Source organism: Bos taurus, chromosome 7, assembly GCF_002263795.3.
Source record: "Bos taurus isolate L1 Dominette 01449 registration number 42190680 breed Hereford chromosome 7, ARS-UCD2.0, whole genome shotgun sequence".
In the NCBI taxonomy this organism is placed as follows: Eukaryota; Metazoa; Chordata; class Mammalia; order Artiodactyla; family Bovidae; genus Bos; species Bos taurus.
In genome coordinates this window covers 11298258-11322028 of record NC_037334.1, presented here as the reverse complement: position 1 = coordinate 11322028, position 23771 = coordinate 11298258, and the positions used below count along the sequence as shown (strand labels likewise).

The window sequence follows — 23771 nt, the reverse complement described above, 5'->3', positions numbered from 1 at the left end:
CTGTTCCATTGGGCGACTGTGGCTGTGTCCTCTGTTGGGCTGTGGCTGCATCCCTGGGACTTCATTCTGAGTGTGAAGCCAGCCTGTTTCCCTGTGACATTGGGTCTGTGTGTCTATGATTATTGCTCATGCTGCCCTGACTGTATGACATCATGACAGCATTTCTTTTAAAGATTTGTTTTCAATGTGGACCATTTTTTTTGTTCTTCAAAAAAAAAATATTTTTAATTGGAGGATACTTGCTTTACAATATTGTGTTGGTTTCTGCCATACATCAGCATGAATCAGCCATAAGTATATACATATGTCTTCTCCCTCTTGAACCTTCTCTCCTACCCCATCCCACCCCTCTAGGTTGTCATAGAGCACTGGTTTGAGCTGCCTGCGCCATACAGCAAATTCCCACTGGCTGTCTGTGCTACACGTGCTGGTGTATATATGTCAGTGCTACTCTCTCTATCCGTCCCACCCTTTCTTTCCCCCACTGTGTCCACAAGTCCTCACTGAATTTGCTACCACACTGCCTCCATTCCATGCCTTGATTCCCCGGCTGTGAGGCATGTGGGAACTTCACCCCCCAACCAGGGATCAAATCTGTACTGCCTGCACCGGAAGGCGAAGTCCTAACCACTGGACTGCCAGACAAGTCCCGTGCTGGCATTTCTTTGCCTGTCCCTGTGCCTTATCTGTGTGGCAGTGTGCCTGTATTGCCGTGATCCTCCCTGGGCTGGAGTTAGAGCCCTGGGAGTTTTGCCATTGTGTGACTCTGTCCCGACTCAGTGGACATGAGTTTGGGTGAACTCCAGGAGTTGGTGATGGACAGGGAGGCCTGGCACGCTGCGGTTCATGAGGTCGCAAAGAGTCGGACACGACTGAGTGACTGAACTGACTGATTCTGTCCCATTAGGGTGTTTATGTTTTGTGACTTTCCCTCTGTCCCTGTGACACTGTCCTTTTGCTGGGAGTTGACAAGGTGTATAGGGCTTCCCGGAGAAGGCAGGGGCACCCCACTCCAGTACTCTTGGCTGAAAAATCCCATGGATGGAGGAGCCTGGTAGGCTGCAGTCCATGGGGTCACTAAGAGTCGGACACGACTGAGTGACTTCACTTTTCACTTTCATGCATTGGAGAAGGAAATGGCAACCCACTCAAGTGTTCTTGCCTGGAGAATCCCAGGGACGGGGGAGTCTGGCTGCTGTCTATGGGGTCTCACAGAGTTGGACACAACTGAAGCGACTTAGCAGCAGCAGCAGCAGCATAGGGCTTCCCAGGTGGCGCTAGTGGTAAAGAACCCACCTGCCAGTGCGGGAGACATAAGAACTACAGGTTCGATTCCTAGGTTGGGAAGATCCCCTGGAGAAGGGAATGGCACCCCACTCTAGTATTCTTGCCTGGAGAATCCCATGGACAGAGGAACCTGGTGGGCTACAGTCCATGGGGTTGCAAAGAGTCAGACACGACTGAAATGGTACCACGTAGCACAGCACAGACAAGGTGTATATCTGTGTCTGTAATATCGGTCTTACCCATGTGTGGCAGTGTGATGGCATCTTTGTTAGAGTGTGTGGGTATGTGTGTGCTTAGGCCTACACTAGTGACAAAGTGACAATGCCATTGTCACCCTCTGAGTGACAGTCTGATGACATCTATCTGACACCATTCCTGTTCCTCCAACTACGTTATATTTCACGGTGTGGGTGGTCACCATTCATTTACTCAGACCCCTACTAGAGGAAATGAGGTATCTTCCAATCTTTTGCTCTTAAAAAAAAAGGCTATGAATAACCACGTATAATACATGTATCAAGGGAAATTTCCTGGCAGTCCAGTGGTTAGGATGCTGTACTTCCACTGCAGGGGAGAGAGGGTGCAATTCAATTCCTAGTCAGGGAGCTAAGATCCCACATGCTGCATGGTATGGCCAAACAAAAACAAAAACAACATATATCAAGTGCAAAGTTGTTTCTATGGGATAAAGTACCTGAACTGGGATTGCTAAATCAAAAGGTAGATACATTTATAATTCTGACAGAAATCGCCAAACTGCCTCCATTGGAAAGCAAGTTGTGTTCCCATCAGCAACGTATCTGTTCTTAAGTGTGTGTTTTATTTTTATTTATTTGGCTGCATCGAGTCTTAGTTGTGGCACCCAGGATCTTCATTGCATCATGCGGGATCTTTCCTTGCGGTGCACAGACTCTCCAGTTGTGGTGCGCAGGCTTGGTAGTTGCAGGGACGTGGGCTTAGTTGCTCCGGAGCATGTGGGATCTTAGTTCCCTCACCAGGGATCGAACCTTCATCCACTGCAGTGGAAGGCAGATTCTTAACTGCTGGGCCACCAGGGAAGTTCCCTAAGTATGTGTTAATTGTGTGTCTGTATATAAGTCTGCCTCTGGGTGGCAGCTTAACTACATCCCTGGGACTGGCTCTGTGGGTGATGGTGTCTGGATGAAAGAGTGACAGTATCCGGGTCCATGTGCGGCTGTCTGCCCGTGGGTGACAGTGTGACTGTCCCCATGACCCCCTACCTTGGGAGGGAGTGATGCTTGTTGACGGCTATCTGTCCCTGGCCAGTGCCTGTTTCCTACAGATGGGTGCATGTCTCTAGAACCAGGATGGTTGGAGCCGGGGCTCAAGCTGGCCTCACTGCCTCGTGTCTCACGCCCACAGGGAGTCCGGACTTGGGGGCAGTGGAGCTGCGCATCGAGGAGCTGCGTCACCACTTCCGAGTGGAGCACGCGGTGGCCGAGGGCGCCAAGAATGTGCTGCGCCTGCTCAGCGCCGCTAAGGCTCCGGACCGCAAAGCGGTCAGCGAGGTGAGGGGCGGGGCATCGACCCGGAGAGGTGGGGCTTCAGCATGGGATGGGGACTCATGTGTCAAGTCGGACCCAGATGATTTGAGGGCTCGGGCTTCTGGGGAGGAGCTCCAGGTGGGACTTAGCCAGCCTGGGGGAGGGGCGTGCCGGATCCCGCCCCCAGCCCGGCCAGGCTTCTCCCACCTCAGGCCCAGGAAAAGCTGACCGAGTCCAACCAGAAGCTGGGGCTGCTTCGGGAGGCGCTGGAGCGGCGGCTTGGGGAGCTCCCTGCTGACCACCCGAAGGGGCGGCTGCTGCGCGAAGAGCTCGCCGCGGCTTCGTCCGCAGCCTTTAGCGCCCGCCTGGCCGGGCCGTTCCCCGCCACGCACTACAGCACCCTGAGCAAGCCTGCACCACTCACAGGTGGGTCCCGACACCTCCCCTGTCCTCCCCTGCTTCCGCCCCAAATCAGGACCCCACCCTCCTGGCTCTAGACTCCTGCCCCTCTGAGCCCCCAAGCCCCAAACCTGCAACTGGGATCTTCATTCTCCCCAGTCCTGGACTCCCATCCCACTGTCCTCTCCCTTTTCCATTCACCCCAACCCTGTAGCCCTGCGCCCCATTTCCCCACGCCAGACAGACCCATGGACCCTAGACTTCCCACCCCACCTTGCCCTCCCAGAGACTCGTGCCCTCATCTCCCCATCCTTGATCCCTGGGTGGGGAAGATTCCCTGGAGATGGAAATGGCAACCCACTCTAGTATTCTTGCCTGGGAAATTCCATGGACAGAGGAGCCTGGTAGTCTGTAGTCCATGAGGTCGCAAAAGAGTCAGACACAACTGAGAGACTAAACAACAGCAGCAACAACAGTCCCATCCTCACTTTCCCCACCCCTCCCTGAAGGGCCCTGTCTTCTCTCTCCAGCCAGAGTCCCCGATTTCAGTCTCATAGTCCCTCACTCTCAGAATCCTCAGTCCTGAACCTCTGACCCCCCACCCCTAGACTAGCCAGCCCCTCCCTTCTTAGATTCGTCAGCCACTACCTCCCCAGACCAGTCCTACCATAGACCGCAGCTCCAGTGTCAGACCTCAGACTAGCCTACCGAATCCTACCCTGGACCCCCCCAGTCCTACCTGGCTCACCCCCGCCTGGACCTCCGGCCTGCACTCTGAACTGCTCTTCTGTCACTGAACCTCAGCATCTAGAGCCCTTCCCCAGACTGCCCCACCCTTCCACCTTGTCCCCTGTTTCTCTCTTCTGGGCACAGCCATCTCTGCAGCAGACCCCCTGCCTCACCCCGATTGTCCCTCACCAACTCCCATTTGCACGCTGGCGACTTCTGCACATGCCCACTTCACCTGCAGCCCTTGTCCTGCCCCAGATGTAACCCACCCCATGAGCCTGACCCTCTCTCAGGGACCCTGGAGGTGCGTGTGGTGGGCTGCAGAGACCTTCCAGAGACCATCCCTTGGAACCCTTCACCTTCGGTGGGGGGACCTGGGACCCCTGACAGCCGCACCCCCTTCCTGAGCCGCCCAGCCCGAGGTCTTTACAGCCGAACCGGAAGTCTCAGTGGCAGGAGCAGCCTCAAAGCGGAAGCTGAGAACACCAGTGAGTGGCACTAATGTCCGGGAGGAATGAGGTGGGGTAGGCTGGGGGTGGTCCCTGATTTCCCACATTGGTAACATTCTGAAAAAGTCGTTCATCACACTCATTAGGATGGATACTGTAAAATAGAACAAGATAAACTTAACAGGTGTTAGGGAGGATGTGGAGAAGCTGGAAGGCTTCTGCACTGTTGGTGGGAATGTAAAATTGTGTGGCCACCATGGAAAGCAGCATGGCAGGTCCTCAAATAATGAAACATAGAACTACCATAGATCCAGTGTCCTGCTTCTGGATGAATACTCAAAAGAGTTGGAAGCCGGATCTCAAAGAAATTTTGGTATACACCCATGTTCATAGCAGCGTTATTCACAGTGGTCAAAAGGCAGAAGCAGCCCAGTGTCTGTTGATGGATGAAAGGATTAAAAAATTGTGGTCCATCCACACAGTGGATTCCAGAGAAGTCTATTCTATAGAAATGGATTCTATTCTGTACAAATACATCTATAACGAGGGTAAATTTTATGTTACGAGTTTTACCACAATGTGAAAAGAAGCGAATACACACGTTTAAAAGTATGAGTAGAAGAAGAATAACACTAAAGTAACTGCCTATGTTACCACCACCAAGGTCAAGAAATAGAATTCTCTGGATTTTTCAGCCTTAAAAAAGGACATTCTGAAACATGCTACAACATGGATGAACTTGAGTACCTGAGTGAAATAAACCAGTTGTAAAATGACAGGTGGGCTTCCCTGGTGGCTCAGTGGTAGAGAATCCACCTGCCAGTGCAGGAGACACGAGTTTGATCCCGGAGTCGGGAAGATTCCCCTGAGAAGAAAATGACAACCCACTCCAGTATCCTTGGCTGGGAAATCCCATGGACAGAGAAGCCTGGTGGGCTACAGTCCATGGGGTCACAAAAGAGTCAGATATGACTTAGCAGCTGAACATGAGGAATACTTCTTGTCTTTTTGTTGTTTAGTCACTAAGTTGTGTCCGACTCTTTTGTGACCCCATGAACTGTAACCCTCCAGACTCCTTTCTTCCCAGGCAAGAAAACTGGAGCGAGTTGCCATTTCCTTCTCCGAGGGATCTTCCCCACCCAGGGATTGAATCCCTGTGTTCAACCGATGTGCCTGCGCCTCCTGCATTGGCCGGCAAATCCTTTACCACTGAGCCACCTGGGAAGCCAACAAGTAGTATAGGATTCTACTTATACGAAGTATCTACGTTGGTTACATTCATAGAGATGGAAAGAATAGTGGTTGCTAGTGGTTGGGGGGGCGGATGGAAATGGAGAGTTATTGTTTACCTGGGGGGACAGAGTTTCAGTTGGGAAAGATGAAGAGTTCTGGAGATGATGGTGGTGATGATTACACAACAGTATCAACGTACGTGGTACCACTGAGCTGTATACTTGAAAATTATAATGATGGTAAATTTTATGTGAGTTTTACCACAATGTGAAAAGAAACGAATGCACACGTATAAAAGTATGGATACAAGAAGAATATGACAATAGAGTAACCGCTTATGTTACCACCACCCAGGTCAAGAAATAGAATTCTCTGGAAGCCCTCTCATGCCCCCTCCTCAATTCCAGCCCCTTCCTCTGTCCTAGAGGTAGCTACTCTCCTCACTCTTACCGCTATCATTTCCTTGCTTTTCTTTGTAGTTTTAGCGCCCATGTACCATCTCAAAGCAATGCAGTTTAATTTGCCTGTGTTTGAACTGCACATATGTGGAATCATACAGAATGTATTCCATGGTAACGGCTTCTTTTCTTCAACATTGTGTGGGAGATTTATTCATACCGTTGCATGAAATTATACTTCATTCATTTTTAGCCTGGTTTAATTGTCTTAGACTGAGCCATATCAAATTGCTGTCTTTTTTTTTTTTAGATAAAAAATAGTTGACTATAAGAGATTTCATGGTTTAGCTAATAACCCTATATTACCATGTATATGTTAATTCATAGGCAGATGTTTCTAGTTTCGAGCTGTTACGTAAGCATTATATTTATGCATCTCCCAATGTATACTTTCTGGCATTTTTTTAGATTGAATACTTAGGAATATATTGCTAGAATTTATATATATATAGAATAAAAGTGAATTTGGATCCCTGCCTCACACCACACACCAAAATCAACTGGAGATGGATTGAAGGGCTTAATGTGAAAGGCAGGACTGTAGAGCTTGGTCAGATAGCATAGCAGAATATTATAGGGGAAGAGAAGATTTCTTTATTAATAAGATATAAGAGATTACCCTCCTCCCCAGAATCTCCTGACACCCTCCCTCCACCCCTGTTCCAGATGAGGTGAGCACTGTTCTCAAGCTGGATAACACAGTGGTGGGACAGACATCCTGGAAGCCGTGTGGCCCCAACGCCTGGGACCAGAGCTTTACCCTGGAACTGGAGAGGGTGAGTTAGGTGGGCGAGTGAGAGGGCTGGGAGGAGGAGGGGCCTGGGGCCTCAGGCACCCCAAGTGACAGCCCTCTTCTTCCCTGAGGCACGGGAATTGGAGTTGGCTGTGTTCTGGCGGGACCAGCGGGGCCTGTGTGCCCTCAAATTCCTGAAGTTGGAGGATTTCTTGGACAACGAGAGGCATGAGGTGCAGCTGGACATGGAACCTCAGGGCTGCCTGGTGGCTGAGGTACATACAGCCTGACCCCCACCCTGAGAAAGTGCTTTTTTTTTTTTTGGATGTGCCCGGTCTTCGTTGCTGCTCAGGCTAGTCTTGCGTTGCGGCACGTGTGGATTTCTAATTGCGTTGGCTTTTCTTGTGGAACACGGGTTCTAGGGTGCATGGGCTTCAGTAATTGCAGGATATGGGCTCAATAGTTATAGCTCCTGGGCTCCAGAGCTCAGGCTTAGCAGTTGTGGCACATGGGCTTAGTTGCTCTGCAGCACGTGGGATCTTCCCGGACCAGGGATCAAACAAACACCTGTCTCCTGCCTTGGCAGGAGGATTCTTCACCGCCAAGCCACCAGGAAAGCCCAGAAAAATGCTTTTTGTGTCTCTTTCTCCTGGTTTTCTAGAAGGGGAAGATGTGTTTTCCCCTTAGTCTCTGAACCTTGATAGGAAAGTACATTTAATTAGTCCCATGATGTATGACTAAAGTTGGGATTGGTTTCATTCTAAAACAAGATATTAAAAAAAGAAGAAGAAATAGCAAAATGTTGTCAAGCCAGAAAAGAAAAGCAAAACCAAGCAACATATTATGGGGATTGCTATGAGAGCCACAGTTGAGCAGAGAGATTCCTTCCCCAGTGCTGTCGGGTGAGGGTCCTCATCAGGGGAGCCCACCCACGACCCTCGGCACTATGGACATTTGGGCTGGGCAAGTCTTGGTTGCAGGACTGTTCTATGTACTGTAGGGTGCTGAGTCACATCCCTGGCCCCCACCCACGGGATGCCAGTAGCAACCCCGCACCAGTTATGACAACTAAAAATGCCTCCAGACATGGCCAGCGGCCCCTGATTGAGAGCCCATAGTCTAAATGACATTCCTAGCTGACCCCTTGTCGCATGGCCAAGCCCTGTCCAAAGTGCTCTGCTGGCACTGACTTATAAATCCTCACAAGAACCCATGCAAGAGGGACCGTTACTAGTTACGTTTGACAGAGGAGGAAACTGAGACACAGAGAAAGTCACTGGCCCCCTCGTTTAGCCAGAATTATTCTCAGAAATTCTTTAAATTTGCCCCTAAAATACTAATGTACCCTGTTTTATGTATTGGGCTGAACAGGAAGTTCGTTTGGGTTTTGTCATAAGATCTTATAGAAACTCATAAAAACTTTTTGGCCAATCCAATACACATACACACACACACGTATATAAATTGCTTCCCTGGTAGCTCTGATGGTAAAGAATCCGCCTGCAATGCAGGAGACCTGGGTTCAATCCCTGGGTTGGAAAGATCCCCTGGGGGAAAAAATGGCAACCCATTCCAGTATTCTTGCCTGGAGAGTTCTATGGGCAGAGGAGCCTTGTGGGTTACAGTCCATGGGGTCACAAAGAGTCAGACACAACTGAGTGACTAACAGTTTCATTTCACATGTGTGTGTGTGTATACATATATGTATGTATGTATGTGTAGATATATCTCCCCATGTCCTTAACCCTAGGGGAAAATTCTTTTTTTTCATTTTGCTACTTGCTTAGATTTCTTTTTTTTAATTTATTATTTATTTTGGCTGTGCTGGGTCTTCATTGCAGCTCTCGGGCTTCTCTAGTTGTGACGCCTGGGCTCTAGAGTGCTTGGGTTCAGTTGTAATTTGTAGACTTGATTGCTGTATGTGGGATCTTTGTTTCCTGACCAGGGCTCAAACCTGGGCCCCCTGCATTGAGAGTGTGGAGTCTTATCCACTGACCACCAGGAAAGTCCCCACCACTTGCTTAGATTTTTAAATACCAGTTTTCTTTGCAAAAAGATCAGACCATGTGAAAAAGATCAGAAATGTGAAAAAGAAACAGAATTCCCAGTGTATGCATGCTAAGTCACTTCAATCATATCCTACTCTTTGCAATGCTATGGACTCTAGCCCACCAGACTCCTCTGTCCATTGGATTCTCCAGGCAAGAATATTGGAGTGTATTGCCATGCCCTCCTCCAGAGAATCTTCCTGACCCAGGGATCAAACCTGCATCTCTTATGTCTCTGGCATTGGCAGACGGGTTCTTTACCACTAGCTCAACCTGGGAAACCCTAGTATAAAAAATTCCCAGTGCACAGTATTAAAAAAAAAAACAGCTGTATAATTAACTCTGCTTTCAGGAATGGGATAAATATCAAGAGAGTCATTGGGTTAAAGTGAGTTTAAAGATTAACCTGAAAGAAGCTTTTCCTTGGCCGTGAAAGTTGTTCACTTGTGTCTCTCTGCGACCCCATGGACTATGCAGTCCATGGAATTCTCCAGGCCAGAATACTGGAGTGGGTAGCCTATCCCTTCTCCAGTGAATCTTCCCCACCCAAGGTCTCCTGCATTACAGGTGGATTCTTTAGCAGCTGAGCTACCAGGGAAGCCTATAGAGACCAAAAATCTATATTCCTCTTAAGTTTTCACTAGAAAATGCTTTCAGAATTTCACAACATTAGTCACTTTTCACTAATTTCTAACTAATTTACTAATTCCTAAAAATATCTAGAAAAATTCTTGAAATAGTCAAGGGCTATCTTACTATCTGGGTAAAAATTCTTACATGATCTCGTAATCCAGGACCACAGAAGGAAAGGAGCAGAGAAGAGCTGACTTCACACGGCAGGGCCATGAAATTATTCTTCTGTTAGGAAGACTGTCCAAAACCCAAGTGGACAGTAGTGGTGGGTGGCCAGGGGTGAGAGTACTGAGGCAGTCCTGCTTGTCTTCAAGATTTACTTACTATTTTTTTTTAAGAAAGATTGTTTCTTTTTAAAAAAATGTTACTTATTTTTATTTTTGTCTTGGCTGAGTCTTTGTTGCTGCTGGGGCTCTTCTCTAGTTGTGGTGGGCGGGCTTCTCATTGCTGTGGCTTCTCTAGTGATTGAGCACGGGCTCTGGAGCACAGGCTCAGAAGTTGTGGCTCACGGGCTTAGCTGCTCGGCGGCATGTGGGATCTGCCTGGATCAGCTGTGTCTCCGGCATTGGCAGGCGGACTCTTTACCACCAGAGAAGCCCCCAGGGTTTACTTATAACATTCTATTTTGTTCTCCCCAAAGCACCATCCTGTAGAACCTTCTGCAGTTCTGTTGTCGATGAACCTACAATAGTTGAGTTCTATCGTAGATGGAATTGTTCAGTGTCTGCGTCCTCCTATATAGTAGCCGCTAGCCACTTGAAGTCTGGCTAGTGTGACTGGGGGACTGATGTTTTCAGTCAGCTTACATTTTACTTCATTTCAGTAGCCACACGTGGCTAGAGGTGACCAGATCGGGGACACCCATAAAGTCACACAGTTCTATGACTTCAGCACCTTCCAGAAGATGTGATGCAGTTGGGAGAATTCCACGAAACCAGTGGTTTCCCCACATGAGTGGATACCAGCATCATCACCTGGAAGGCTTGCTGGAACACACACTGCTGGGCTCCACCCCCAGGGTTTCTGATTTAGTGGGTCCGGGGTGGGTGGAGGTGCTGAGAATCTCCCTTTCCAGCAGGTTCCCAGGTGATGCTGGTGATGCTGGTCTGTGAGCACAGGTGGGGAGGCAGGACACCAGAGGAAGGGTAGTTCCCATTTGTTGGAGTCGTCCGTAGGTCTTGTTGGATCAGAGCTGCTCCCCACCCCTAGAAGAGGGCCTGCTTGCCTGCCTGCTTCTTGCTTTTCCAGGGTGGCTTTCAAGAGGTGGTCCTGTCAAAGGATGGATTGGCTTTGTGACCCCTTAATACGCTGCATGGTACTCTGTGGTTGGATGCGATGCCACAGTGACTGGAACCCTGGAAATGTACGGGTGTGCACACTATGACCCTGAGGCTTCCCCCAGCAAGATGCTAGAGGAGGGCCAGGGTCCTCACGCCAGCCCCTCCCCTCAGGTCACCTTCCGCAACCCTGTCATTGAGAGGATCCCCCGGCTCCGACGACAGAAGAAGATCTTCTCCAAGCAGCAAGGTGAGGAGGTGAACCGGGGCAGGGCAGAGACCAGGGGTGCCGCGCGTGTCATGGAGGCTAATGTCCACCCCCTCCCTCGCCCCTCCCCAGGGAAGGCATTTCAGCGCGCTAGGCAGATGAACATCGACGTCGCCACCTGGGTACGGCTGCTCCGCAGGCTCATCCCCAACGCCACAGCCACTGGTACCTTCAGCCCAGGGGCTTCACCAGGACCTGAGGCTCGGTCCACAGGGTAAGCGGGGGGCAGGGCCCTGGGAGGCCCGCTGCCCCTGGCTGCTTTCCCGGGTGCCAGGTCTTAGATGCGCCCTCCTTCCTTGTGCCGCAGTGACATATCTGTGGAGAAGCTGAACCTTGGGACTGAAACAGACAGCTCACCCCAGAAGAGCCCTCTGGGTCCTCCTTCCAGCCCATCCAGTCTGGTGAGCACCCCACCTTGGCCCAGCTCAAGTTCCAAGCTCTCACCAGGAACTTCCTTGGTCACACAGCTCATCTCTGCCAGAGCTGGGGTCTCATTTTCTATCCCAGACAAACACATGAGCTCGGGAGCCAGGCCACTTGGGCCCCACTCCTGCTCTGTTGCCTATCTGTGTGACCCACGCCAAGCCGCTTCACCTCTTGGCGGTTAGCACACCACCCTGTAAAATGATCAAGTTTAAAACTCATGTTGATGACAGGAGTCAAGTTAGTGGTTTCCTCCAGGCAGTTTATTGACAGGAGGGTGGACTCAGGAGAGCCTGCCAGCATGATGAAAATGTTCTGAAGCTTGATCTAGGTCAGAGGGCAAGTACACTTTTTCTGGAAAGGACCATATCGTCAGTATCTTCAGCTTTGTGGGTCAGACGGGTCACAGTGATGTCTCGTCAATACCACTCTCATAGAAAGCAACAAAATGTGATATAGACACGAAGGGGTGTGGCTATGCACTGGGAAAGCCTTACTGAGTATCACATCCCTTTCAGGAATCATAAACTATTTTTCTTCTTTTGATTTTTCTCCTCAACCCTTTAAAAACATAAAAATGATTCTTGGCTTACAGACTGTACAAAATACGGAGTTTACCAACCCCTGGTATAGCTTACAGGCATCTGGGTAGACACATATGTAAGAGCTGGTCCCATTACCCACCCCACTGAATGCATTTTATACCTTATTTTCTAAAAAATGGCAGCAATAATATTATATGCTTCATGGCATTAAATGAGATCATTAAATAGATGAATTTGGCAAAAAAAAAAAAAAAAATCCAGAAGTTGAATAACACTGAATGCTGGAGAGGATGCGGGAGAACAGGCAGGCAGTCAGTGGGAGGCATGTGAATCACTACATCTTCTTGGGAGGGCAAGCTGGTTGAGATAAAAATGGGTGTTATCTTGACCTAGATGTTCCACTCCTGGACATCTGTGATGGCCGTGCACACACACGCACACAAAAATGCTTGAATGAGTATAAAATACATCTAGAAAGGTACTCACGATATCATTAACAGCAGCTGGCTCTGGGGAGAGCAGCTGGGGCAGGAAAAACTGTATTTCCTATTGTTTACCTGTTTGCACTGGTTGAGCTTTTAAAACTATCTCTATAGTGGGAATGATGGACTAGTAGGTAAATTTTCTCCAACTTAAATTTTTAATTTTGATTCTTCATTATATATTCATATGATGTAAAGAATTAGGTTGTTCCATAAGGCTGTTACCAATAAAGGCAATAGGTTAGAAGTATTAGAGCTTCAGCAACAGTCCTCCCAATGACTGTTCAGGGTTGGTTTCCTTTAGGATTGACTGGTTTGATCTCCTTGCTGTCCAAGGGACTCTCAAGAGTCTTTTCTAGCACCACAATTCAAAGGCATCAGTTATTCAGCGCTCAGCCTTCCTTATGGTCCAGCTCTCACATCTGTACATGACTCTTGGAAAACACATAGCTTTGACTTTACGGAGATGAGAGGTCAGACTGGAGATGGGTCATATCCATTGTGGTTATGGGTTATTGTACTCTGACCTCCTGTCTCTGTCACAGAGTTCTCCGATCCAGGCAACTACTACCACTCCCGAGCTGCCTTCGGAGACCCAGGAGACACCAGGCCCCACGCTGTGCAGGTGACACCCCTCCCTTGGCCACCACCCACCACCCCTGCCCACTGTCCCTTCCCCACCAGTCCTGTCTTTCTGCAGCCCTCTGAGGAAGTCACCCCTGACCCTCGAGGATTTCAAGTTCCTGGCAGTGCTGGGCCGGGGTCACTTTGGGAAGGTGAGGTATGGGGTGGGGTAAGGAGTTGGGGGGCTGGGGGTCCACACCTCAGGTCCTTAGACTGGCCACTAAGGCCACCCCTGTGACCACTGTGGTTTCAGGTGCTGCTCTCTGAATTCCGGCCCAGTGGGGAGCTGTTCGCCATCAAGGCTTTGAAGAAAGGGGACATTGTGGCCCGAGACGAGGTGGAGAGGTGGGGAGCCTGCTCATGCCCTCTGAGAACGTCAGTCTTCTCTTCTGGGAAGTGGGAGACAGAGCACCCCCTTCCTGGGAGTTCTGTGAGAATGATTCATAACAATCATTCCTACTTACTAAGCTAGTTGTCATTGAGTTGCTAAGTTGTATCTGACTCTTTTGCAACCCCGTGTAGCCCACCAGGCTCCTCTGTCCATGGGATTTCCCAGGCAAGAATACTGGAGTGGGTTGCCACTTCCTTCTCCAGGGGATCTTCCCGACCCAGGGATCGAACCCGGGTCTCCTGCATTGCAGGTAGTCTCTTGCATTGCAGGCATATTCTTTTACCGACTGAGCCACCAGTATTTAATGACTCTTAGCAAGCACCCATCATGTCCTTTACATTCAGTAACTCCTTCCTCACAACAGCTCTAAGAGGTCAACACTGTTATGGTCCCAGTTCTGATGGCACAGAGAAATTGAGCCAGTTGCCCAAGGTCACATAGCCAGTAAGCAGTAGGTCTGGGATTTGAACTTAGGGACTTGGGTTCTGAAGCCTGTGCTATTAATGGTGCCATGTACTGACTCTGCTTTGGGGTCAGGACCCTGAGCTCAAATCCTGCCTCTGCTACAGATGTGCATAGAAACCTTAGAGTGTTCACTTTACCCTCTGAACCTCAGCCTCCCCATCTATAAAAGGGGAGTAATCCTTTCTTGCAGGGTTGCTGGGTGGATTGAATGGGAGGATGCCTCTAGATCATTCTGCAGAGTGCCTTGCGCCCTGTAAATGCCCAGTAGAGGCACTGAGATAGTCCCAGTCTTCTTGACATCCCTTTATTAACCAGGAATCCAACTTAGACAGGCTTAAGCAAATAGAGGAATTTATTGCTCTGGATCAGAAAAGTCCAGGGGTGGACTACCTTCAGGCATGGCTGTATCCAGGTGCTCAGTTGACGTCTCTCACTTCTGCTTTTATCTGTGTGGGCTTTGCTTGTACTCCCCTCATAGGGTCAGAGATACCTCCTGCTTTAGCACTTTAGGGCTCATCTGCCAGCTTTGGCTCTTCTCCCTTATTCATTCCAGCAGAAATCTTGAGTTTGAACCCATTGGCTTGGCTTGCCCATTCATGAACCAATTCCTGGCCTGGGAGATGGGGTGCTCTGAAGGGAAGTAACAGTTCCCCTGGTGGTTTCCCAAAAGGAAGTTAGGGGACTGTTACTAGGACAATGGATGGATTCTGGGTGCCTCTTGAGCAGGTTCAGACGCATTAAGCAACTTGCCCAAGTGTGCACAGCCATTCAAGGCCCTTGAGCAAACATCTGATGATTGAAGACTAGGGAATGACGGGAGTCAGGGGTAGTGAGCTGCTGTGTTCTCTGACCCCCATCCCCCTCCCTCCTGCCCTGCCCAGCCTGATGTGTGAGAAGCGGATCTTGGCAGCTGTGACCAATGCGGGACACCCCTTTCTGGTGAACCTGTTTGGCTGTTTCCAGACACCAGAGCATGTATGCTTCGTGATGGAGTACTCAGCTGGTGGGGACCTGATGCTGCACATCCACAGTGATGTGTTCTCGGAGCCCCGTGCTGTGTGAGCCTGGCACCCTGCCTCCCCACACCTCCTGGAGTTACGGGGGACTGCGGGGGGCTTTTGACGATGTGGGAGCCTTCTGTGACCCTCCTACCTTGCCTGGAGACCCGGCTCCCTCATACCAGCCTCTCTCTGCAGCTTTTATTCGGCCTGTGTGGTGCTGGGGCTGCAGTTTCTCCACGAACACAAGATTGTCTACAGGTGTGTGTGCGTGTGCAGGTTCACGCCTGTGGGCTCGTGCATACATGCACATACCCGCTTTGCCCACTGGGGGGCCCTCAGGCTTCAGGCAGAACCCACTTCCCCACTCATCCCTCTTTACATTCTTCCACCCCCTCTCACAGGGACCTGAAGTTGGACAATTTGCTTCTGGACACTGAGGGCTATGTCAAGATTGCAGACTTTGGCCTCTGCAAGGAGGGTGAGGGGCGGGGTTTGGATCTGCGGGGCTGACTTCTGGGGTTCAGACAGAGTGGGGAGGTAATGGAGCCCCCCAGCCCCACCTGGCTTACCTTACTGGGTTCCTAGGGCTGGCTGTCTAGACCACCCCATGCTGGGCTGGGCTAGAGCTGTGACCTCCCCCATAACCTCATGTGGCCTTGCCACCCCCCCAGGGATGGGCTATGGAGACCGGACCAGCACTTTCTGTGGGACCCCAGAGTTCCTGGCACCTGAGGTGCTGACGGACACGTCGTACACTCGTGCGGTGGACTGGTGGGGACTGGGCGTGTTGCTCTATGAAATGCTGGTTGGTGAGGTGAGATCCCATGCGCTCCACCCTGCCTGTCCCTGGTAACCTGCGTGTGTGCTGGTGAGGTGGGAGGGTTGTTTAATCACTAAGTCATGCCCAACTCTGTGACACTGTGGACTGTACCCTGCCAAGCTCCTCTGCCCATGGGATTTTCCAGGCAAGAACACCGGAGTGGGTTGCCATTTCCTTCTCCAGGGAATCTTCTGACCTAGAGATCAAAAACTTGCATCTCCTGCATTGGCAGGCGGGTTCTTTGCTGCTGATCCAGCAGGGGGGCCAGTAGGAGGAGGGTGTCAGATTCACCCTCCACTATGGGCTAGCTGATTGAGGACAAGTAGCTCTGCCTCCTTGGCCTCAGTTTCTGCATCCGTAAATTGGGGTCCTTCCCCTCTCAAGTGAGCCATGTCAAAGTACAGCTGGACCCCTGGGTGAATGGAACCAGGTGTGGTATGGTCAGAGGGGCCTAATTCATCCAAGCTCTCCTTGTCCCAGTCCCCATTCCCAGGGGATGATGAGGAGGAGGTATTTGACAGCATCGTCAACGATGAGGTTCGCTACCCCCGCTTCCTGTCAGCTGAAGCCATTGGCATCATGCGCAGGGTAAGGACCCCCGCCCAACTTGGGGTGAGCCAGGGGAAGTGACCCTGGGGCTGGGAAGGGAAACACTGACATGGAACTCCCTCCACCCAGCTCCTGCGGAGGAATCCAGAGCGGAGGTTGGGATCCAGCGAGAGGGATGCTGAGGATGTGAAAAAACAGCCTTTCTTCAGGGTGAAGTCTCCCACCCCCAGGACCCATTCCCCCATGCCCAAGACCTAGTGGCTTCACTTCCAGCCTTGTTACCTCCCCTCAACACCCACCTGCCTTTGCTTCCTCCCATTTACCTCCACTGACCTTCCTACACCCACCCAAGTTAACTGCAGGCTGGCCTGTTGGGAGCACTGCTGTGTAGGAGCCCAGCTGCCGGCCCTCCCCATTCACTCATGCTGTAACCCTTCCTGAGCTCCCAGCATGCCCCCACGCTCCCACCTCTGTCGTGTGACTCTATGTTGATTCTCAAAGACCCAGACTTAGGTCGCAAGGAGCAGACCCTCCTGTGGTCTGCCCCGAGCCTCCCCTGGTGACCTTTCCCCCTCCTCGCCCCGCAGACCCTGGGCTGGGATGCCCTGCTGGCCCGGCGCCTGCCGCCGCCTTTCGTACCCACGCTGGCCGGCCGCACTGATGTCAGCAACTTTGACGAGGAATTCACAGGGGAGGCCCCCACGCTGAGCCCACCCCGCGACGCACGGCCCCTCACAGCCACCGAACAGGCGGCCTTCCGGGACTTCGACTTTGTGGCTGGGAGCTGCTAGCCCCCTCCCCCACCCCTGCCCGCACCGAGCTGTTAGTAGTTTTTAAAAAGGCCTTTGGGGTTTGCCCCATCCATGCATCCTGTTTTTTTTTTTGTGCACAGTGATGATGGGGGCGGGGAGGAATGCTTGGCGGTGGGAAGAGTTGGGAAGGGAAGCAATGGGTGGCTGGCGGTGTAGGGAGTGATGGGGAGATGCACTGGTGGGGGGTCATATGAAGAGGGGTCAAGGGATGGTGGAGATTCAGGCCTGTAACTGGTGGAGAGCCTAGGTGGGCTGCGATGGGAGAAGCTTCAGAGTTGTGTAGAGAGTCCCGTGATGGGGCGTGGCTTGTGGCTAGGGACTTGGGGTTGTGTTGGGGGACCTCAGGGCTACGATGAGCGAATGGTTGTGGGAGTCATTCCTGATGGCGACAGGGGCGACTAGCGTCCCCAGACCCTCTTGCTCTGCTCCCAGCGGAGCTCCCCCCAGGACTGCGACCATGGCGTTTCGCGCATGCTCCCGCGACTCCCGCTCTGCATCTCTATGCCCCCGCGTGGCAAGTTCAAGAACTGCACACCCCGGAGACGTACACAGCGCCTCTGCCGCCTCCGCGCGGCCACCAGGGTGCTGCAGCCCAGACAGGACCCACCGCCCTGGGCTTGTCGGCAAAAAGATTTCATTCCCCGAAGTCTTTGCCCTGCGGACCTGAGACCGGTCCCGGATGGTCTGGCTTAGACGCCGGGTGTGCCTAAAAAGAACTGAGGCCACTGTGCCGAGAACTGCGCAGCGAGCTGGCCTCCCAAGTGCTCTTGTTTAGGCCTAGCCCTCCATGGCTGCCCTTGGCGCCTGCCCTTGAAGGCAGCAGGCGAAGCAGTTGGCGAAGCACTGCTTGGCGCAGCAAGATGTACACCCAGGGGTCCAGAATCTGGTTCCACGAGGCGAGGCGCACGGCCAAAAACAGCGGCCGCTGCAGGGAGCTGGAGCCCCAGCCTGCGACAGCCAGCACCACCACCACCTGCGGGAAAAGGTGGTGTGAGCGGTGGGGCGGTGTAAGAAAAGGGGTCTGGGGAAGGGTAGGGTTGGGATGGGTGGGAGTGTGCCTGGGAAGTAAGGGGGCTGTGAGGAGGGACGCAATGTAAAAGTAAGTGGGAGTCGAATTGGGAAGGAGCTGTGGAGAGCGGGGGTGGGGGCAAGCAGGGCCTTACAGAGCATGGCAGAAGCAAAGGCCTTCATTGGGTGTGCGCTCAGGCGAGAAAGAAGTCCCAGATACCCCAAAGGACAGAGGATGGAAGAAAAGGCTTCCCTGGTGCCTCAGTGGTAAAGAATCTGCTTGCCAATGCAGGAGACACGGGTTCAATCCCTGGTCTGGAAAGATTTCCCACATGCCAGCTGGGAGGCTAAGCCAGAGCACCACAACCCCTGAGCCTGTGCTCTGGAGCCTGGAAGCTGCAACTGTTGAGCCCACATGCCTCTTCTACTGAAGCCCATGCATCCTAGAGCCCGCACCAGGCAATAAGACACTGGGCAAAAGAGAAGCCCGCGCACCACGAGAGAAAAAGCCCGAGAAGCAGCTAACAGCCAGCACGGCCAAAAATAAAATAGGGGAAAAAAAGGAAAGAGGTGGTGATGCTAGAAGGGAGCTAGGGAATGAAGGCACTTAGGAGGGTGGGGTTGGAAGGGGAGGCTTGCCTGGATCTGGTGACCTATACAGACCCCAGGAAGGAGAAAGACAAGGGGCCTGGAAAGAGTGGGACGTCAGAGGGAGAGAGCAAAGGGTGGACTCTGGCAGGTGGGGGCAAAAGGGCAGAGCCCTGGCTGGGTCAGGGAGAAAGGACACAGAATGGAAAAGGGTGGGAGGGGTCACGGAGGGCGTGGGAAGGAGCAGGGTTGGAGTGGACCTGTGCGCCCCTCACCAGCAAGGGACTCCAGCAGATACACGACACCACCATGATGCCTACGAGCTGGCCGACCATTTCCACGTCGTGGGCGCGGGCTTTGCGTGAGGAGCCACGGCTCGGAGAGCCGCCCGGGGCGGCGGAGGCCGAAGCGACGGACGAGGCGGACGAAGCGGAGGCCGAGCGGGGTCCACGCCCTCCCCAGTGACGGCGGCTGTCGGGGCCTCCTCCGGCTGGGAAGTGTCGTCGAGAGCGGCGGCGCCGCCAACGGGCGCGCAGCAGGGCCAGGCCGCTGAGCGTGTTGCACAGGAGCGCGGCGAGCAACGAAGCCAAGCCAAGGCCGGCGAAGAGGCCGGCGAGCAGCGCCTGGCGCCAGCCTCCCGCCGGGCCCAGTCCGATGAAGCACCACGTGCCGGGGTACTGCAGCTCATAGCGGCCTACGCGCGCCAGCGGCAGCAGCGCCACGGCCAAGGCCACGGCGGCCAGCGCTGCCAGAGCCAGCCGCGCACGGGCCACCGAAACGCGGGCTGCGTGCAACAGCGGCCGCGTGACGCCCACGCAGCGCTCCACGGCCATGCCGCAGCCCAGCAGCAGCGGGCACAGGCCGAAGAAGACCATGCAGCCGCCCAGGAAGTGGCAGGCGCCGCCGGCAGGCGCGCGCCCCGCCGCGTACAGGCGCAGCACCAGCGCACCCGGGATCACGTGGCCCGCCAGGTCGGTGGCCAGCAGGCTGGCGACGAACAGCAGGAAGGTGGCTGCTGAGCGGCGGCGCCGCAGACGGCCCGCGGCCTGCGCCAGAAGCCCCAGCGCCAGCACGTTGGACACGGCGCCCAGCGTCATGGAGAAGATGGGCAGCGCGGGCGATGCGCCCGCCAGGCCCAACGGTGGTCCGGCGGACGTGTTGGGGGCCCCGGGTGCCGTGCACGTGGTCGCCTCGCCCGCCAGGCTCAGGTTGAGGGGCCCGCAAGGGCTCATGTCAGGTGCTGGGGGTGGGGCTGGGAAGAGGAGAGGAGAAGGTGAAGTCCTGCCGTTGGCCTGGACCAGCTGGTTTTCCCCTCCCAGATCATCCCGACCCATTTGACTTTATAAGAGTTCTCTTAGGGACCCTGTACCCATGGCAACTCTAAATGACTCTGGCTGCCCCACGCCTGATCCAGTTCTCCTCCGCTGCCCCGAATCGGCCGATCTCTCGCTCCCGGCCCCAGTCGGCCCCCACTGCACCCCTTCTCTGATCATCAGGGCTCACCTGGCTTCAATCCACCTGTCTCCAACCCCACTTCTGAGCCTTACCCACACACCTGACACCCACCTTCCATTCTGACACCACCACAAATTCCTGGGACCCCAGCCCTCTCTGGTAACCATTAACCCATTTCTGAACCCAGGGCCCCACCTGACCTCACTGCCCCATCTCTGACCATCACCCTTTACTCTGGCCCCACCCTACATGCTCACAGCCCACCTCTCCCACCATGGGCACATCACTTCCCCCCACACTTCCCCCCGGGCCAATTCCCTGTCCCTTCAGCCCCCATCTTTGTCCCCATCGCTCCATCTCTGTCCTCAAGGCCCCATCTCTGTGCCCACAGACCTGCCCCTTCGGCACCTCTGGCCTGTCCTCAGAGCCCCAGCCCTGCGCCCCACACTCCCACCTCTGAGCTCCCCTGCTGTCTCCCACCCAGGCCCTACCTCTGACCACTGCTGCCACCCCTTGGCTGCCCAGTTTCCTCCTGCTGGCTCCCCACCCCCTGCCCCAGAGGCCTCAAGGCTGACCCATCACCATCCCTTCCTTGATACCCCCTGGTGAGGGCTGAGAGGGCAGAACTGCTAGGTCTTCTGGAAAGAGAGGCCGGACAGAGGATAAGATCAACTGGGACAGACAGATGGGCTGAGAGTCAAAGAACACAGGAAGCACAGGCTGGGGGTACCCCATCCTTCCATGCCTGCCTCCCCCACTAACAGTCCTCAGGCCCAAGCCTTCTTACCCAGTGCTGCCTCGGACGCAGGGTCCCCATCGCCTGCCGTTTGGCCCCTGCTGCCCCGCTGCTCTGCTGCCCAGCTGCACCCCAGCCTGCTGCGCCCGAGCTCTCCGGCAGGCCGCTCCCTCCCCCCTCCCTCCCTCCTGGGGCGGCTCCTCCGCTCCCTGCCTCCTCCCGCTACCCACTCCAGCCTCCAGGGGCCGTTCCACTCGGTGTATGCCTTCAGGGGACCTGGGTTGGCAGGGACCACCACCCCCCCGCACTCCTGGCAATGGTCAGGGACCACTCCCAGACCTTAGCTCCCCTCCTGAGGAAGTGGGGGCCTCCAGGAAGTTGGCCTGTCCTCCCTGCCCTGTGACCCTCTTCCCCTGGTGGGACGGGAGCAGCCCCCTTCCCCGCCCCCCAGGCGTGGGCCTCTTGCCTGCCTCATTAATAAAGCGGATAAAATCTAAACACTGGAAAATGTGAGTGTCGCCCAGGGCAGGCGGGAGCGGCTTAGAGGGGCTGCCGCTACCCCCAGCAGGGCTGTGAGGTGGGAGAGCGAGCCCTGAGTGGGGCCAGTGGCAGCCCCTTGCCCTGCCAGAGCCTTCCTGGATGCTGGGTGGGTGGTGGTGGGCAGAGCCTTGGGTGGACCAGTTTGGATCAGGTCCAGCCAGCCTAGGAGATCCGCCCATTATTTACACAGGGGCTTAAAGCCCAGGCGTGCAGCCAGTCATCCCCCAGGAAGGGAGAGGGAGGAGGAGGCCAAAGCGGGGCAGGGGGACCAGGAGGTGTGGTGACTGGTAGGCGGTCTCCTAGATCCTGCTCTAGGACGTGGTCCCAAGTCACACACAGCCACACCTGTGGGCACACAGCTGCATCCTCACCTCCTGCCCCAAGAATTAGAATCACATCCTGCAGGGGCATGTGTGTGCATGCATGCGCGCGCGCACACACAATGGTCTCACACTCAAACGTACACAATTGTATCCCTTAACATTCCAAGACCCCGCCACCATCATGGCCTGTTTCCAGCCCAGCAGCAGCCACATTCCTCAGACCCTTGGCGTCAGCCTCTGTCACCCTGAGACAGTGTCACCCCCAACACCAGATACACCCATAGTTACAGACTCCCAACAGCCTGAAATACAGGCCCCTGAGAAAGGGACCATTACACCCCTTGTTCCTGAGTCACTAAGTTGTGTCTGACTCTTTTGCAACCCTATGGACTGTAGCCCTCCAGGCTCCTCTGTCCATGGGATTTCCCAGGCAAGAATACTAGAGTGGGTTGCCATTTCTTTCTCCATGGCATCTTCTGGACCCAGGGATCAAACCCCCGACTCCTATATTGGAGGTGGTTTCTTTACTGAGCCACCTGGGAAGTCCAAGTCTGACCCAGCACCTTGAGCAGTGCTCACAACCGCTAACACTGACAGAGCCCCTCAGCCACACCCCAAATCATCCAGAGATGCCCCCTAACAGTCCAAGACAGGCCCCACAGGTTACACACTGTATATGCCTGAGACATAAGGATGGTAACCGCCTAGATACTCCGAGATCTAGCCGGTCACACCCCTAGTAACAGCAACACCCAGAGAAGCCTGCTTACGGCACTGGACACCCCAAGATGCAGTCACAAAGCCACACTCCACACACAAGCCCTGCCAGTTACAAACACCCTGGAACGTAAAGACAGCTGTCACACCCTATTCCCTCAACACAGTACAAACCACCACCACCGAGAGACAGTCCTACCCCTCTCAACACCCAGACTCAGAGCCTCACCCTTTCACAACCTGAGCAATTAACACAGACATGCAAAGTGCGCACAGGTGCCCGGGGAATCCTGGAGTAACCTCTGTCCCCGTGCCCCCCTCCCAGGACCCATTGCCTGCATGTTGGAAGTGGGGAGCAGGCAGGCTCACACCTTGCCTCTCAGCTCGCCTCCAGACATTCCTGTGGGGACCTCTGGCTGGGTTCCCTTTGCTTCAATCCTTGCTCTTCCCTCCAGGTCTGGTGAGGGTCCCACCCACCCCTGCCCTGGTCCCCCCTCAATCCTCAAGGATGAAGTGGGTTGTCAAAACAAGCACTCCAGGTTTATTACATCCAGCACAGAAGTATGGTGTGCCCTGGACGCTGGCAGACCCCACACATCCAGTCAGCCTAGGCGGAGCAGGGGGCGTGGGGTGAGTGAGGGTGCATCGTGACTGCTACCCCCCAACGCCGAGCCTTGGGGTGGGCTCCTCCCCATCAGCACTGACTGGGGCAGGCTGAGACCCCATCTGAAGCCCACCTCATCTTTCTTTCTCCATACCTTCTGGCCCACACAGCAAAGAATCTGCCTGCAATGCAGAAGACTGGGGTTCGATCCCTGGGTCGGCAACCCACTCCAGTATTCCTGCCCGGGGAATTCCATGGACAGAGGAGTCTGGCGGGCTATACAGTCCACGGGGTCACAATGAGTCGGACAGGACTGAGCGAGTAACACTTTCACTTTCTGGCCTGGGGGCTCTCCAGGCCACTGGGTCGGAACAGACAAGGGCCCACTGCCTCTTGCCCACTGTTTACATCAGGCCAGAGGGTGGCGGGAAGCTTTGTTCAAAAGGGAGCAAGATTTGCACCCTGAGTAGGAGAAGAAGCTCCGGCCTTGCCTGGAAGCCTGGTGGCTTGCAGCCAAGAGCCTCATCAGGCGGAACGGGTGGGAGGGGGTGGGTGGCTGGGGCCAGCTCTTAATTCAATTTGGAGCCCGAAGAAGATGGATTTCAGCTGCTACATTCTTTCCCAGCCCCGACCCACCCTCCTCTCCCACCCCGAAGCCACCACACAGAT

The 23771-nt window shown here is 53.9% G+C and overlaps 2 protein-coding genes across 4 annotated transcripts in view; one reads left to right on the top strand and one right to left on the bottom strand.

Annotated features, from left to right (window-relative positions):
• PKN1 (protein kinase N1) overlaps positions 1-17187 on the top strand; it is a 28630-nt gene extending 11443 nt beyond the window's left edge. Inside the window, exons 5-22 of one of the 2 annotated variants that reach the window (XM_024994058.2) lie at positions 2671-2816; positions 3005-3218; positions 4214-4408; positions 6727-6836; positions 6925-7068; positions 10926-11001; positions 11092-11233; positions 11327-11420; positions 13015-13094; positions 13170-13245; positions 13347-13438; positions 14831-15007; positions 15146-15208; positions 15352-15428; positions 15622-15764; positions 16251-16358; positions 16449-16529; positions 16907-17187. In XM_024994058.2, coding sequence (XP_024849826.1) covers positions 2671-2816; positions 3005-3218; positions 4214-4408; positions 6727-6836; positions 6925-7068; positions 10926-11001; positions 11092-11233; positions 11327-11420; positions 13015-13094; positions 13170-13245; positions 13347-13438; positions 14831-15007; positions 15146-15208; positions 15352-15428; positions 15622-15764; positions 16251-16358; positions 16449-16529; positions 16907-17110 — 2222 coding nt within the window. In that variant the 3' untranslated portion in view covers positions 17111-17187. 2 annotated transcript variants of the gene reach the window in all.
• PTGER1 (prostaglandin E receptor 1) lies at positions 14284-21075 on the bottom strand. Of its 2 annotated transcripts, XM_005208604.5 has the most exons (3): positions 20970-21075; positions 19003-19979; positions 14284-18104 (listed from the first exon to the last, which is right to left on the bottom strand). In XM_005208604.5, the coding sequence occupies exons 2-3, from the start codon at positions 19957-19959 to the stop codon at positions 17838-17840; spliced, it is 1224 nt and encodes a 407-aa protein (XP_005208661.1). In that variant the 5' UTR covers positions 19960-19979; positions 20970-21075; the 3' UTR covers positions 14284-17837. The 2 variants fall into 2 exon arrangements, with proteins under 2 accessions (XP_005208661.1, NP_001179077.1); NM_001192148.1 differs by lacking the exon at positions 20970-21075 and having other exon boundaries at positions 17838-18104; positions 19003-19959.
• Positions 21076-23771: the final 2696 nt, after the last annotated feature.

Excerpts from the sequence above, each read along its gene's own strand:
- PTGER1 (XM_005208604.5), bottom strand. The coding sequence starts at position 19,959 with ATGAGCCCTTGCGGGCCCCTCAACCTGAGCCTGGCGGGCGAGGCGACC. Across the intron at positions 18,105-19,002 it reads TCTGCTGGAGTCCCTTGCTG|GTGGTGGTGGTGCTGGCTGT; the intron begins GTGAGGGGCGCA and ends CTTTTCCCGCAG.